This window comes from Aquarana catesbeiana, linkage group LG08 (assembly GCF_042186555.1).
Source record: "Aquarana catesbeiana isolate 2022-GZ linkage group LG08, ASM4218655v1, whole genome shotgun sequence".
NCBI classification, from domain to species: Eukaryota; Metazoa; Chordata; class Amphibia; order Anura; family Ranidae; genus Aquarana; species Aquarana catesbeiana.
The window spans coordinates 75,408,862-75,421,412 of record NC_133331.1 but is presented as its reverse complement, the minus strand read 5'-3'; the positions used below and the strand labels follow the sequence as shown (position 1 = coordinate 75,421,412).

The following is a 12,551-nucleotide window of genomic DNA, read 5'->3' as shown; positions in this document are numbered from 1 at the left end:
ACACTGTGCAGAGGACACAGTACACTAACTGTAAATACACCTGCCTGTAGGAAGAGAGAGAGCGCGGGAGAAAAAAGTATTCAGACCCCCTTAAATTTTTCACTCTTTGTTATATTGCAGCCATTTGCTAAAGTCATTTAAGTTAATTTTTTCCTCATTAATGAGCACACAGCACCCCATATTGACAGAAAAACACAGAATTGTTGACATTTTTTGCAGATTTATTAAATCTGCACACGACTGCCCGGGCGACTTGCAAAACGACTTCTGTATAGAAGTCTATGCAAGTCGCCCCCGAAGTCGTACAGGAACCTTTTTCTAAGTCGGAGCGACTTGCGTCGCTCCCCTTAGAACGGTTCCATTGTACTGAACGGGACGCTACTTGTCAGGCGACCTAGGTCGCCTGACAAGTCGTCCCAGTGTGAACCGAGGCTTAGCTGTGACACTCAGATTTAACTCAGGTGCTGTCTATTTCTTCTGATCATCCTTGCGATGGTTCTACACCTTCATTTGAGTCCATCTGTGTTTGATTATACTGATTGGACTTGATTAGGAAAGCCACACACCTGTCTATATAAGACCTTACAGCTCACAGTGCATGTCAGAGCAAATGAGAATCATGAGGTCAAAGGAACTGCCTGAAGAGCTCAAAGACAGAATTGTGGCAAGGCACAGATCTGTCCCAGGTTACAAAAAAATGTCTGCTGCACTTAAGGTTCCTAAGAGCACAGTGGCATCCATAATTCTTAAATGTAAGACGTTTGGGACGACCAGAACCCTTCCTAGAGCTGGCCGTCCGGCCAAACTGAGCCATCGGGGGAGAAGAGCCTTGGTGAGAGAGGTAAAGAAGGACCCAAAGATCACTATGGCTGAGCTCCAGTCGGGAGATGGGAGAAAGTTGTAGAAAGTCAACCATCACGGCAGACCTCCACTAGTCGGAGCCTTATGGCAGAGTGGCCCGATGGAAGCCTCTCCTCAGTGCAAGACACATGAAAGCCCGCATGGAGTTTGCTAAAAATAAAAAACACCTGAAAGACTCCAAGATGGTGAGAAATAAGATTCTTTGGTCTGATGAGACCAGGATAGAACTTTTTGGCCTTAATTCTAAGCGGTATGTGTGGAGAAAACCAGGCACTGCTCATCACCTGTCCAATACAGTCCCAACAGTGAAGCATGGTGGTGGCACCATCATGCTGTGGGGGTGTTTTTCAGGTGGCAGGCAGGTGTTTTTACATATATATATATATATATATATATATATATATATATATATATATATATATATATATATATATATATATATATATATATTTTATTACACACACACACACACACACACACACACCACTGTAAGTGCAGCTAACTGACTCGCCTGCCTACTCTATCTAACTTAAATCAAATGACACTGTCTCTCTGTCTCTCTCTCTCTCTCTCTCTCCACTGCACCACACTACACAAGGCCACCACGCAGGCGGCCTTATGTAGTGTGGGGCGTGTACTAAACCCCCTGAGCCATAATTGGCCAAAGCGACCCTGGCTTTAGCCAATTACGGCTCTCTGTACAGATGGCGCTGTGATTGGCCAAGCATGTGGGTCATAGTGCATGCTTGGCCAATCATCAGCCAGCAATGCACTGCAATGTCGCAGTGAATTATGGCACGCCACTCGAATTTGGCGCGAACGGCCCACAACGTTCGTAATTCATTTGGCGCGAACGGCCCACAACGTTCGTAATTTATCGAACATGGGTTGAACTCGAAGCTCATCCCTACATGTCGTGTTTGGTATCCATGTACTCGGCATAAGATCATCTTTTTTATTGCATCAAACATTTGGGCAATATAGTGTGTTTTAGTGTATTAAAATAAAGTGTGTTTTTGCCAAAAAAAAATTGCATTTGGAAAAAAAAAAAAAAAAAAAAAAAAAAAAAAATGCACAAATAGTGTGTGAAAAAAAAAAAATTGCAACACCAACCATTTTAATCTGTAGGGCCTTTGCTTTAAAAAAAATATATACAGTATTTATCGGCGTAAAACACGCACATTCATTTTAAGAGGGAAGTTTCAGGGGAAAAAAAAACAAAAACAAATTTTAAATATGGAACTTTGAAGCAAAATAAGGGTCAGTGCCTATCTGCAGCCTCACCATTGCCAACAATGCAGCCTCACCATTGCCATCAATGCAGCAGCCTCGCCATTGCCATCAGTGTAGCCTGATTGATAGAAATGAATGGTGGGTGACTGCGCTTAGGATACCCACTAGGTGTGCAGCCTCCCCTAATATAGCTCCCCGAGGGGGTCTATAAATATAAAAAAGTGGAAAGGGGTGGTTGGCGCTCCCTAGATTGCGTATAGGTGGCCAGTCAGTGATGTACACCTAAAAAGTGTAACATACAAAAAACTCAAAAATAATGACTAAATAGTAAACTAAACCATAATATATGTGCAGACTAATACCACAACACAAGTAAATGTAGTGACCAAGTAAGCTCCGGGTACATAGAAAGTGCCTGGTAGTGATATACCAATCAAAAATAAACTCAAAAGCAAAAAAGCATTCTTAACATAATTATCTGCTGTGAGTGAAGTGACCACTGGCAAGCCTACTCCACTACCGTGATTCCACTGACATGGTAGATATATGAAAAGTGTTCATAGGTGAGTGTACAAATAATAGTCCATATAATGTAGTTAAATCTTCTCTCAAAATGAGTAACACACAAATGGTGACTTAGGTGTTTTCAGAAAAGCTTCTGGTGACTTTGCGCTCCCCCCTCCAGGGTCCCTACTCACCGAATCCACTCACCCCCGCAGGGGTAATGCGCTTATAGTTGCAACCACTGCGGTCACTCCACCATAGTTGTGACCGCAGTGGTTGCAACTATAAAGGTGCAAAATTGTGATTTTACTCCTCACTACCCATCAGTTATGGAGGCCTTTAAATGTCCAGATAGCACAACCGCCCCCCCAAATGACCCAATTTTGGAAAGTAGACACCCCAAGGTATTTGTTAAGGGGCATGGTGAGTATTTTGCGGATCTCATTTATTTTTGAAAATTAAGAAAGAAAAGAAAAATGTTGTTTTTTTTTTTTTTCAATTTTCAAAACTTTGTGACAAAAAGCGAGATCTGCAAAATACTCAACATGCCACTCAGCAAATAGCTTGGGGTGTCTACTTTCCAAAATGGGGTCATTTGGTGGGGGGTTTTGAGCCATCTTGGCATTTTATGGCCTTCAAAACTGATAGGTAGTGAGAAGTGAAATAAAAAATTTACACTCTTAGAAATCCTGAATGCGGCGATTGGTTTTCAGGGTCCTGTACGCGGCTAGACTGCCAAAAAAAAAAAAGTCTCACACACGTGGTATCCCCATACTCAGGAGAAGCAGCAGAATGTATTTTGGGGTGTAATTCCACATATAACCATGGCATGTGTGAGCAATATATAATTCATGCCTCTCAGCAATTTCCTTGGGGTGTCTACTTTTCAAATCGAGGTCATTTGGGGTGGGGGTAGTACTGCCCTGCCATTTTAGCACCTCAAGAAATTAGATAGGTAGTCATAAACTAAAAGCTGAGTAAATTCCAGAAAATGTACCCTAGTTTGTAGATGCTATAACTTTTTCCCAAACCAATAAATATACGCTTATTGACATTCTTTTTTACCAAAGACATGTGGCTGAATACATTTTGGCCTAAATGTATGACTAAAATTGAGTTTATTAATTTTTTTATAACAAAAAGTAGAATATCATTTTTTTTTTTTTTTTCAAAATTTTCGGTCTTTTTCCGTTTATATCGCAAAAAATAAAAAACGCAGAAGCAATTAAATACCATCAAAAGAAAGCTCTATTTGTGGGGAAAAAAAAAGGATGCAAATTTCGTTTGGGTACAGCTTTGCATGACGGCGCAATTACCTCTGGGGCTGAAGTGGTTAAACAGCACAACATCACTATTATATACACTTTATATTGTAAAGCGCTGCGTAAACTGTATATAAATCCTGAATAATAATAATAATAATAATATTAGAATTTTATTATTTATTTTTTTATTATGGCATTTTATTTAAAATAATATTATTACAAAATATAATAGTTTTTTTTTTTTTTTTAACCACTTGCCGACCGCCGCACGACTATATACGTCGGCAGAATGGCACGGGCAGGCAAAAGGACTTACAGGTACCTCCTTGCCTGCCCGCGGGTGGGGGGTCCGATCGGACCCCCCCCGGTGCCAGCGGCGGTCGGATCGAGGTCAGGGTCGATCGAAGGTGAGGGGGAGGCCACTCATTCGTGGCTCCCCCCTCGCGATCGCTCCTGGCCAATGATGTGCTTCCTCGGCTTCTGTGAATGTAAACAGAAGCGGAGGAAGTGATGTCATCTCTCCTCGAGCCGGTCTTTTCGTCCGGCGCCGAGGAGAGAAGACATCCAAGTAAGTGCACCAACACTACACATACAGTAGAACACGCAGGCACACTTGTCACCCCCCTGTCACCCCCCGATCACCCCCCTGTACCCCCACACATACTGACACCAATAGCAGGTTTTTTTTTTTTTCTGATTATTGCATTGGTGTCAGTTATAAGTGTTAGGGCAGTTAGGTTAGCCCCCTTAGGTCCAGGGTACCCCCCTAACCCCCCCTAATAAAGGTTTAACCCCATGATCACCCCCCGTCGCCAGTGTCACTAAGCGATCGTTTTTCTGATCGCTGTATTAGTGACACAGGTGACGCTAGTTAGGGAGGTAAGTATATAGGTTCGCTGTCAGTGTTTTATAGCGACAGGGACCCCCATATACTACCTTCTAAAGGTTTTAACCCCTTGATTGCCCCCTAGTTAACCCTTTCACCAGTGATCACCATATAATTGTTACGGGTGACGCTGGTTAGTTGGTTTGTTTTTTGTAGTTTATTATAGTTTATTATAGTTTTAGGGCACCCGCCGTTTATTACCTTATAAAGGTTTAACCCCCTAATTGCCCGGCGGTGATATAAGTTAAGTTTTTAGGGTCAGATAAGGTCTGCGTCGCCCCAGGCAGCGTCAGGTTAGCGCCAGTACCGCTAACACCCACGCACGCAGCATACACCTCCCTTAGTGCTATAGTATCTGAGCGGATCGATATCTGATCCGATCAGATCTATACTCCCCAGCAGTTTAGGGTCCCCCAAAAAAACGCAGTGTTAGCGGGATCAGCCCAGATACCTGCTAGCACCTGCGTTTTGCTCCTCGGCCCAGCCCAGCCCAGCCCACCCAAGTGCAGTATCGATCGATAACTGTCACAAAACACTAAGCACACATAACTGCAGCGTTCGCAGAGTCAGGCCTGATCCCTGCGATCGCTAACAGTTTTTTGGTAGCGTTTTGAATCAGTCGCTGACAGTCAGGAGCTTTTTTGCCTGTGAGTCTCACTAGTGTACCCCTAAATTTAGAGGCCAAAATGGCAAATCGAAGGTACACTAGTGAAGAGGCCTACACGTTTCTGAGTATGACAGATAGTGAAGAGGAAGTCACTCATCTGTCAAGTTCAGGCTCAGAATACGATCCTGTAGAGGACAGCGGCTCCATGACAGATAGCTCTGACGACGGAGTTGTGGTCCCTGCTAAGGTCAGGCGTACCAGACCCCAATCTTCTTCTTCTGTCCTTGAAGTGCAAGAACCGCAGGTCCCTCGTATGGAGCAGAGCAGTACTAATGCCGCTACTCCTTCTGGTGAACTGGCAAGCACCAGCGGCCTAGTACACCCTGGTCGTACATCCAGCACTACAGTATCACGTGGTGACGTGGCGAGTCCCATAAGTGCAGTTCAAGCTGGTGAGGTGGCAAGCACTAGTAGGGTCCCGCTGCCACCAAGAAGACAAAGACAGGCCCGTCGTGCCCATAGTGCCCTTCCTGCTGCATTGGCCAATCCGAATTGGGTACCCACCACTTCTGCAGCACCCGTATTGCCCCCATTCACTGGCCAACCCGGAATTCAGGTGGAAACAGTTGATTTTACGCCACTGGATTTTTATTCACTGTTTTTCACCGAAGATCTCTATAGATCTATTGTGGACCAAAGCAATTTGTACGCTGGTCAACACATCGCCACTATTCCCCAGTCCTCCCTTGCCAGAGATTGGAGACCAATTATGGTCTCCGAATTTAAGGTCTTTCTGGGCCTTTCCCTCAACATGGGCATAACCAAAAAGAGTGAGTTGCGGTCATATTGTGTTCTCTGCCTCCATGACCAGGGCACGATACGAGCAGATTTTGCGGTTCATGCACTTCAACGACAATGAACTCTGTCGTCCTCGTGGAGACCCTGGATACGATAGGCTCTACAAAATTCGGCCCCTCGTAAACCACTTCAACCAACGTTTTGCAGACTTGTTTACTCCCCATCAAGTTGTCTGCGTTGATGAGTCCCTGATTAAATTTTCTGGCCGCTTGTCATTCAAACAGTACCTTCCCAGCAAGCGTGCCAGATACGGGGTCAAGATGTATAAGCTCTGTGACAGGGCCACAGGCTATACATGTAGATTTATGGTTTACGAGGGCAAAGATAGTCACGTAGAGCCGATCAACTGCCCTGACTACATAGGAAGCGCTGGCAAGATAGTGTGGGACTTGGTGTCACCCTTATTCGGAAAGGGGTACCACTTGTACGTGGACAATTATTACACGAGCGTGCCACTTTTTAGTCACCTTTTTGATCATCAAATTGGAGCATGTGGCACCGTGCGACCTAATCGCCGGGGCTTTCCTCAGCGGCTTGTAGATTCCCGTCTTAGGCTGGGGGAGAGAGCCTGCTTGCAGTGTAATAACTTGCTCGCTATAAAGTGGAGGGACAATAAGAATGTTTTCGTTCTTACCTCCCTTCATGCAGACACGACGACCCAAATTACTACGGCGACTGGTGTTGTGGAGAAACCCCTCTGTGTCCATGAATATAACCAAAATATGGGAGGGGTGGACCTCAACGACCAGTTGTTGGCGCCGTACCTAATTGCCCGTAAGGCCAGACGCTGGTACAAAAAAGTGTCTGTATACTTATTTCAATTGGCTTTGCTGAACGCTCATGTGCTATACAGAGCTTCAGGACGGACTGGATCCTTCCTTAAAATTCCAGGAAGAGATCGTCAGAGCCCTTCTGTTTCCAGACGGTGCTCCACCTCACCTTCCCCAACCAAATGCAGTAGGCCGGCTGCATGAGAGGCATTTTCCTTATGCCATCCCGAGTACCCCTACCCAACGAGCCCCCCAAAGAAAATGTCGTGTCTGCAGCAAGCGCGGATTTAGGCGTGACACCGGGTATTATTGTCCCTCCTGTCCTGGCAATCCTGGTCTTTGCATTGGTGAATGTTTTGAACGCTACCATACACTAGTTGAGTTTTAGCGTAGGGTACAGCACTGCAGACTAGGACACACTTTCACAGGGTCTCCCAAGATGCCATCGCATTTTGAGAGACCCAAACCTGGAACCGTTACAGTTTTAAAAGTTACAGTTATAAAAAAAAAAAAGTAAAAAAAAAAAAAAATAAAATAAAATAAAAAAACCAAAAATAGTTGTCGTTTTTATTGTTCTCTCTCTCTCTATTTTCTCTCTATTGTTTTTCTCTTTTTTACTGTATTCTATACTGCAATGTTTTATTGTTATGTTTTATCATGTTTGCTTTTCAGGTATGTAATTTTTTTATAGTTTAATGTGTTTTAACCATTTTTTTGTTTTCAGGTACGCCATTCAGCTGCAGCGCGGATTTATTTATCTTGACAGCAACAGCGTTTGCTCCCACGATACATAAAGCCGTGACTCCAGCGCTGTCGGAGGTGATTTCACCACCACAGTTACATACTTCAGCATATATGCCGAAGCGTGGGGGCAGCAGTGGGTGGAGGAGCGATTTGCTCCTGCCTTTTGTGGGAGGATGCCCCCATGCTTCGGCATATATATATTTTAGGTAGGCACAGGTTGCGTTAAATGTTTTATTTTTTACTATGTTTTTTTTTTTTTTTGTATTTGCTTTGCAGGTATGGTAAGTATTACTGTTATACTGTAATGTTACTTTGTTTTTTGTTAACCATCATTTGCTTAGCAGGTACGCCATTCAGTTGCAGCGCGGATTTATTTATCTTGACAGCAACAGCGTTTGCTCCCACGATACATAAAGCCGTGACTCCAGCGCTGTCGGAGGTGATTTCACCACCACAGTTACATACTTCAGCATATATGCCGAAGCGTGGGGGCAGCAGTGGGTGGAGGAGCGATTTGCTCCTGCCTTTTGCGGGAGGATGCCCCCATGCTTCGGCATATATAAAACGGTGCATGTATGCCCATCATTAGAAGTGGGTGGATGAAGGGAGGTATTCTAATGGTGGGCATACCCACCGATCAAGATCTTTTTTTCGTTCAGCCCACAGGCTGCATGAAAAAAAAGTTTACAATGTATGCCCAACAAGGACCAGCAATGTACTGGTATGTTGCTGGACTTTGAGTGGTTATACCAGAATGATGCCTGCAGGTTTAGGTATCATCTTAGTATCATTCTTTTCAGCCAGCGGTCGGCTTTCATGTAAAAGCAATCCTAGCGGCTAATTAGCCTCTAGACTGCTTTTACAAGCAGTGGGAGGGAATGCCCCCCCCCCCCCCCCACCGTCTTCCATGTTTTTCTCTGGCTCTCCTGTCCCAACAGGGAACCTGAGAATGCAGCCGGTGATTCAGCCAGCTGACCATAGAGCTGATCAGAGACCAGAATGGCTCCAAACATCTCTATGGCCTAAGAAACCGGAAGCTACGAGCATTTCATGACTTAGATTTCGCCGGATGTAAACAGCGCCATTGGGAAATTGGGAAAGCATTTTATCACACCGATCTTGGTGTGGTCAGATGCTTTGAGGGCAGAGGAGAGATCTAGGGTCTAATAGACCCCAATTTTTTCAAAAAAAAGAGTACCTGTCACTACCTATTGCTATCATAGGGGATATTTACATTCCCTGAGATAACAATAAAAATGATTAAAAAAAAAAAAAAAAAAAAAAAATGAAAGGAACAGTTTAAAAATAAGATAAAAAAGCAAAAAAAAATAATAAGAAAAAAAAAAAAAAAAAAAAAAAAAAAAAGCACCCCTGTCCCCCCCTGCTCTCGCACAAAGGCGAACGCAAGCGTCGGTCTGGCGTCAAATGTAAACAGCAATTGCACCATGCATGTGAGGTATCACCGCAAAGGTCAGATCGAGGGCAGTAATTTTAGCAGTAGACCTCCTCTGTAAATCTAAAGTGGTAACCTGTAAAGGCTTTTAAAGACTTTTAAAAATGTATTTAGTTTGTCGCCACTGCACGTTTGTGCGCAATTTTAAAGCATGTCATGTTTGGTATCCATGTACTCGGCCTAAGATCATCTTTTTTATTTCATCAAACATTTGGGCAATATAGTGTGTTTTAGTGCATAAAAATGTTAAAAAGTGTGTTTTTTCCCCAAAAAATGCGTTTGAAAAATCGTTGCGCAAATACTGTGTGAAAAAAAAAAAATGAAACACCCACTATTTTAATCTGTAGGGCATTTGCTTTAAAAAATATATATAATGTTTGGGGGTTCAAAGTAATTTTCTTGCAAAAAAAAATAATTTTTTCATGTAAACAAAAAGTGTCAGAAAGGGCTTTGTCTTCAAGTGGTTAGAAGAGTGGGTGATGTGTGACATAAGCTTCTAAATGTTGTGCATAAAATGCCAGGACAGTTCAAAACCCCCCCAAATGACCCCATTTTGGAAAGTAGACACCCCAAGCTATTTGCTGAGAGGCATGTCGAGTCCATGGAATATTTTATATTGTGACACAAGTTGCGGGAAAAAGACAAATTTTTTTTTTTTTTTTTTTTTTTTTTGCACAAAGTTGTCACTAAATGATATATTGCTCAAACATGCCATGGGAATATGTGAAATTACACCCCAAAATACATTCTGTTGCTTCTCCTGAATACGGGGATACCCCATGTGTGAGACTTTTTGGGAGCCTAGCCGCGTACGGGACCCCGAAAACCAAGCACCGCCTTCAGGCTTTCTAAGGGCGTAAATTTTTGATTTCACTCTTCACTGCCTATCACAGTTTCGGAGGCCATGGAATGCCCAGATGGCATAAACCCCCCCCAAATGACCCCATTTTGGAAAATAGACACCCAAAGCTATTTGCTGAGAGGTATAGTGAGTATTTTGCAGACCTCACTTTTTGTCACAAACTTTTGAAAATTGAAAAAAGAAAAAAAAAAATATGTTTTTCTTGTCTTTCTTCATTTTAAAAAACAAATGAGAGCTGCAAAATACTCGCCATGCCTCTCAGCAAATAGCTTGGGGTGTCTACTTTCCAAAATGGGGGGTTTTGTGCTATCTTGGCATTTTATGGCCTTCGAAACTGTGATGGGTAGTGAGGAGTGAAATCAAAAATTAACGCCCTTAGAAATCCTGAAGGCGGTGATTGGATTTCGGGGCCCCGTATGAAGCTAGGCTCCCAAAAAGTGCCACTCATGTGGTATCCCCATACTCAGGAGAAGCAGCAGAATGTATTTTGGGGTGTAATTCCACATATGCTAATGGCCTGTGTGAGCAATATATCATTTAGTGACAACTTTGTGCAAAAAAAAAAAAAATTGTCACTTTCCCGCAACTTGTGTCAAAATATAAAATATTCCATGGACTCAACATGCCTCTCAGCAAATAGCTTGGGGTGTCTACTTTCCAAAATGGGGTCATTTGGGGGGGGGGTTGTGCCATCTTGGCATTTTATGGCCTTCAAAACTGTGGTAGGTAGTGAGGAGTGAAATCAAAAATTTATGCCCTTAGAAATCCTGAAGGCGGTGCTTGGTTTTCGGGGCCCCGTACGCGGCTAGGCTCCCAAAAAGTCCCACACATGTGGTATCCCCATACTCAAGAGAAGCAGCTAAATGTATTTTGGGGTGCAATTCCACATATGCCCATGGCTTGTGTGAGCAATATATCATTTAGTGACAACTTTTTGTAATTTTTTTTTTTATTTATTTTTTATTTTTTTGTCATTATTCAATCACTTGGGACAAAAAAAATAAATATTCAATGAGTTCAACATGCCTCTCAGCAATTTCCTTGGGGTGTCTACTTTCCAAAATGGGGTCATTTGGGGGGGTTTTGTACTGCCCTGCCATTTTAGCACCTCATGAAATGACTTAGGCAGTCATAAACTAAAAGCTGTGTAAATTCCAGAAAATGTACCCTAGTTTGTAGACGCTATAACTTTTGCGCAAACCAATAAATATACGCTTATTGACATTTTTTTTACCAAAGACATGTGGCCGAATACATTTTGGCCTAAATGTATGACTAAAATTGAGTTTATTGGATTTTTTTTATAACAAAAAGTAGAAAATATCATTTTTTTTCAAAATTTTCGGTCTTTTTCCGTTTATAGCGCAAAAAATAAAAACAGCAGAGGTGATCAAATACCATCAAAAGAAAGCTCTATTTGTGGGAAGAAAAGGACGCAAATTTCGTTTGGTTACAGCATTGCATGACCGCGCAATTAGCAGTTAAAGCGACGCAGTGCCAAATTGTAAAAAGTGCTCTGGTCAGGAAGGGGGTAAATCCTTCCGGGGCTGAAGTGGTTAAATAGACATACACCACATTTACATAAATACACATGCATAGGTGTGAAAGAGCCAACAGGTACACAGGAACTACAAACAAAAGTAGTATAAAAGTTGCCATAAGACGTTACTTACGGCTCTGCATTGCCTGCAGGGATGACACACAGAAGGCACAGGGCCAGCAGACTTATCAGCTCCATGTTACCAGGTGCACAACTTCTCACACCTGTCTCAGCTCCTCATCCTTAACCTGTCTATATACACCTGAGAATAGGGGCATGGACTTCCTCCTTCCTCATTCTGCTCAGCCAGGACACACCAAGATGAAGACATGCAAATATCCCTGATGTATTTTCCTTCTGTGAACTTGTGGTGTCAGTAATTGCTACATTTACCACACCTGCTTTACATATCATTAGGAAAGCAGGTCATTTGGATTTGGGGACCGGATCTGTACAAAAATATATGAAAATGTGTTTGGCCACTTGACCTCCGGAAGGTTTTACCCCCTTCATGACCAGAGCATTTTTTGCTATTTATATTTTTATTATATAAACGAACAAAGACCAAAAATTTTGAAATAAAAAAATAAAGAAAAAATAATATAGCGTATACAATTGCGACACATATTGTCATATTGTAATTGAGTTTTATTAAAAATGACCTTTCCTTTTCAATCTGCAGCTCTGTAATTTTCTGAAAATGCAATGCAATATGGCTACCTGGAGGTGTTCTGTAAACAGAATGTGTACAGAACTCCCCCCAGAAACATAATTTCCTGCTTGTATGATTGGCTCTCTTATTTTCCCAGAAGTCTGCACTAAGATGCAAGTCAGATTTCATCCCCTTCAACAAAAATTTAATTTTTGGTGAGATACTCCCAATAGAAATACGTCTAAAGGAATGCAGACCCTGCAGCTTTCCTCATTAGTGTCCTGCAGGTGCATAGCTGATTGATAATTAGGAAACC

General features: G+C 42.6%; 1 protein-coding gene across 4 annotated transcripts in view; it reads right to left on the bottom strand.

Annotated features, from left to right (window-relative positions):
- The window catches only part of LOC141105851 (ovostatin-like), a 164,186-nt gene extending 152,314 nt beyond the window's left edge, over nucleotides 1–11,872 (bottom strand). For all 4 annotated transcript variants that reach the window (XR_012235664.1, XM_073595994.1, XM_073595995.1 and 1 more), the window contains exon 1: nucleotides 11,717–11,872. Coding sequence is in view for 3 of the 4 variants with exons in the window: in XM_073595994.1 (XP_073452095.1) it covers nucleotides 11,717–11,781 (65 nt within the window). In the remaining variant the exon portion in view is untranslated. The remainder of the gene's footprint in view (nucleotides 1–11,716) is intronic.
- Between the last annotated feature and the right edge of the window lie 679 nt (nucleotides 11,873–12,551).